The sequence below is a fragment of the Bidens hawaiensis genome, unplaced genomic scaffold (genome assembly GCF_021521415.1).
Source record: "Bidens hawaiensis isolate Kalapana, Puna unplaced genomic scaffold, B.hawaiensis_p1.1 tig00005080_1, whole genome shotgun sequence".
NCBI classification, from domain to species: domain Eukaryota; kingdom Viridiplantae; phylum Streptophyta; class Magnoliopsida; order Asterales; family Asteraceae; genus Bidens; species Bidens hawaiensis.
In genome coordinates, this window is record NW_027491324.1 from 2,032,753 (window position 1) to 2,036,578 (window position 3,826).

A 3,826-nucleotide genomic window follows, 5' to 3' on the forward strand; every position below is an offset into this window, starting at 1 on the left:
TTCGCTTCGCATGACTGTGCGATGCGAAAATATTGATTTCGCTTCGCATGGTTGTGCGATGAGAAATTATTGATTTCGCTTCGCATGGCTGTGCGATGCGAAATTCCTGCCTTTCGTCGTTTTTACTATTTTAAAGCCATCTTTCTCTTTGTTTCTTCCTTAGGACCCGATTCTACTCTTTTTATGGGTTTTGGGTTGTACCAACTTTGTATACCCAAGTTTCTCATAATCCAGACGTCACCTTTTTGTTCTATAATACACCCGTGAGGCTAAAACTCACCAAGTTCATGTTTTTCTTACATTTTACAACCCGATCTATCATTATATCGGTTTGCATGTCGATTCTAATCATAAAAATTACCTTTGGCCTAAGCTTACCTTTTTGCTCCGGGTTCGGTACAGATCTGGACAACCCCGAAGATCTGGACGTTTTCTTGATGTTTGAGATACTTGTACACCAAGGTCTTCATTAGTTTTAGCCCGGACTTGGATTCGGGTTTTGAGAGAAAATGTGTGTGTTCTTGAGTGTGTGTGTGGTGAAAGGGAAGAAAGTGGTGAAAGGAAGGAGGGGTTGGGTTTATATAGGGGACTATGGGCCCCAAAACCCACTCACACTTCTAAAATAAGATTCCAAATAACCGACCATCATCAACATAAGATTCAATCGATTAGCCGAGGCTTAGAGCTCCACCAAGGCTGCAACACAGGTTGCCATACCAAATAGCGGAGCCATCGTCATTGTGCAAACTGCATATTTAAGCGGCAAACGGATAACAACATAATGCACCACCCACGCCGCCACCATAGACGTCCGGTAATGGCACTGGCACAAAGGCACCGACACCTCAACCGTTAGCAACATAACACTGCAATAGCGCATCACTGCGTAAGCACTGCCACCATCCTCAACAACCAACAGAAAAACACCGACACACCATCATAGCATCAACACCGCCTAATCGTGACCCCCACGACTCTCGCATAAAATAGCTTGCCACATGCACCATCTCGCTACTATGACATTTAGCGAGGCGACATCCAGGACTTTGATTTACCACGATGGTGAGTCAAGGAAGACGACGATGAGGCATGGCTACATCTAGGGTTTCTATCAATGAGCAACAAACAAATGCATTTTAGCAAACACTTGGTGTGCACAATTGTACACCTGCAAAAAACAATCCACTAACAGTTTAATTGAAGACAAAAATCATAACAATCATAAAATTAGCACACCAAAAATTGTATGCGTTTTGATGAAATTGATAATACCCAAAGCAAAAATTAGAAGATGCGCGCTGACGGCTTTGTCGGGTGCGTAGCTGCGAGGTGGTGGCAGGAGATGGTGATGGAGAGATTGATATCAACCATTTACAAATGTTGGAAGATGAATCAATAACCACAAAAGAGAAAGGATGTGTAGACAAAAGACAACACTTCTTGCACAGAAGGACATATAGCTAAAATCAAATTAGCGTTTATAGGGGGACATAAAATGCAAAACGTAAGAAACATCAAGGGTGCAAAGTGTCATATAAAACTTTCTCAACTAATATTTACCCAAATTTTGACCGAAGACCTCGTCGCAATTTCTTCCCCCCCCCCATTGCCGACTTCGTCTCCGCCGCTATTAAACCCTAATTCTGTTTTCTACTTACAAATTCGTTGTTGTTTTACCCAGATAGAAGATGTCGACTTCGTTGTCGGAGGAAGAGATCAAGAGGCTTTTCAGGATACGGAGAACGGTGATGGAGATGCTGAAAGACAGAAACTATTTGGTCGGAGACTTCGAGCTGGAGATGGACAGAAGGCAGTTTGTTCAGAAGTATGGTGAGCATATGAAGCGTGAAGATCTCGTTATTTCCAAGTCCATGAAGAACGATAGCTCTGATCAGGTATTCTTTCTTATTTGTTTCTATTCAATTAATTATTTTGACAAGTTACGCATAAAGTTTTGTGTATATATAATTTTGAAAGAATACATATAAAAGGTACTCCATCGTTTGACTAGTGCCCAGTGAGTTCTACCAGACTGAATCTTTGTATTAACGTATATCTCAAATAAAAAAGTCATGCCTCTGCTTAATTGAAAAAAAAAACATTTGAATAAGTGAATTCTTTTAAAGATTTTTCTGTTCATGTAAGAATGAGCTTTGAAGTTGCTTACAAATGCTGCCCATTTTAAAGGTTGTTATTCTGAGGTCATTTTTTTAAAAGCGTGTGGTTATATACCAGATCTATGTCTTCTTCCCTGATGAAGCAAAGGTCGGAGTGAAGACAATAAAGAATTATATAAACCGTATGAAGTCTGAAAATGTCACGCGTGGAATCTTGGTTGTGCAGCAAAATCTCACTCCTTTTGCAAGAACTTGCATTAGTGAGATATCAACTAAATTTCACTTGGAAGTTTTTCAGGTAACCTTTGTTTCATTCTCCTTTTAATTCTGTAACTAACTTCTACGGTATTGTAACACCAATTGGTTCAATGATGTAATTATTGCAGGAAGCAGAGTTGTTGGTGAATGTTAAAAACCATGTTCTTGTTCCCAAACATCAGGTTCTTACAAACGAAGAGAAGAAAACATTACTCGAGAGATACACAGTTAAAGAAACACAGGTCGGTTTATTTTTTATTTGTATTGTTGGACTTGATTTCTTTAACAAGTGTAGTGTTTGTGTTTATAATGTTTTGTTTTCAGCTACCTCGTATTCAAGTGACTGACCCGGTTGCTAGATATTACGGGCTAAAACGTGGACAGGTCGTGAAGATTATTCGGTCGAGTGAGACTGCAGGTCGTTATGTCACTTACCGATATGTTGTTTGAATCCTGATTGATTTATGAAAGTGGACTTCATTGACCTTTATTCTGTTCAACATTTGCTAAATGTGATTTGTAACACACCAATTTTACTTAACATTGCCTTCTTTTAATATGTTTTGTGTTGATGTGGTGATGATGAAGTGAAAGTTTATGTTATTTGTGCATTATTTTTTTGTTGTGATGCATGGTTATGTTAGATACCTCTTTTTTTTTTTTTCAAGAGTTAATTTTTTCCCACTTAAATCCTCATATCTCATATGAAACTAAAACTCATAATCATTTGGTTGAAGACCAAATATAGTCCAAATTTGTGGTATTTTTTTTAATTTATTTTATAAATATATTAGATATCTACTAAACACGCTCCTAAAAGAGTTTCTGCAACCCATTTTGCATTCTCATCCTTAGATTCTGCATCCTCATCCTTAGAAATTAAAGGAAGCATTTAAAACCATACTTCTTCCCTATCCTATCTTCTCTCATAATTTTAGAGAAGATTAAGAGGGTGTTTGGGATTGAGTTTGAAAAATGCTTATTGGTTTTTTCAAGAGGCTAATAAGCTAAAAAGGTGTTTGGCAAATGTGAAAGTTCTTTTTGTTTTGACTTTTTGATTAGCTTGAAAAAGCACTTTTCCAAAAGCCCCAAATCATAGCTTTTCAAATATGCTTTTGGTTTTTTGATTGAATTTTTACTAATCTACTCACCTTTTACCCTAATCCAAAATATTTATAAATAAGCTAAGCCAAACACTTTTTAAAAAGCGCTTATTGGCTTTCCCAACCACTTAAGCTAATCCAAACACTTTTTAAAAAACTCCTTTTCAAAAAGTTATAAGCCGATAAGCACTTTTGACAAAAAGCACTTTTAGAGTTAAATAAGCAATCCCAAACACCCTCTAAAATGAACTTCAAATTTAATCCAAACACCCACTAAAATGAATCTTCAAATTTTAGGATTAGCTAATCATCCGCTAAAGTTAAAGTAACCAATTAGTTATTTACAAC

The 3,826-nt window shown here is 37.2% G+C and overlaps 1 protein-coding gene across 1 annotated transcript; it reads left to right on the forward strand.

Annotated features, from left to right (window-relative positions):
• Positions 1-1,688: 1,688 nt before the first annotated feature.
• On the forward strand, positions 1,689-2,903 carry LOC143628878 (DNA-directed RNA polymerases II and IV subunit 5A-like). The gene is made up of 4 exons (XM_077098333.1): positions 1,689-1,895; positions 2,236-2,415; positions 2,504-2,617; positions 2,700-2,903. The coding sequence occupies exons 1-4, from the start codon at positions 1,689-1,691 to the stop codon at positions 2,823-2,825; spliced, it is 627 nt and encodes a 208-aa protein (XP_076954448.1). The 3' UTR covers positions 2,826-2,903.
• The last annotated feature ends 923 nt before the right edge of the window (positions 2,904-3,826 follow it).

What these genes read in the sequence shown, in the direction of transcription:
- LOC143628878 (XM_077098333.1), top strand. Translation starts at nt 1,689, where the DNA reads ATGTCGACTTCGTTGTCGGAGGAAGAGATCAAGAGGCTTTTCAGGATA. An exon ending in AGAACGATAGCTCTGATCAG is followed by an intron (nt 1,896 to 2,235) that starts GTATTCTTTCTT and finishes GTTATATACCAG; the next exon opens with ATCTATGTCTTCTTCCCTGA. An exon ending in TTCACTTGGAAGTTTTTCAG is followed by an intron (nt 2,416 to 2,503) that starts GTAACCTTTGTT and finishes TAATTATTGCAG; the next exon opens with GAAGCAGAGTTGTTGGTGAA.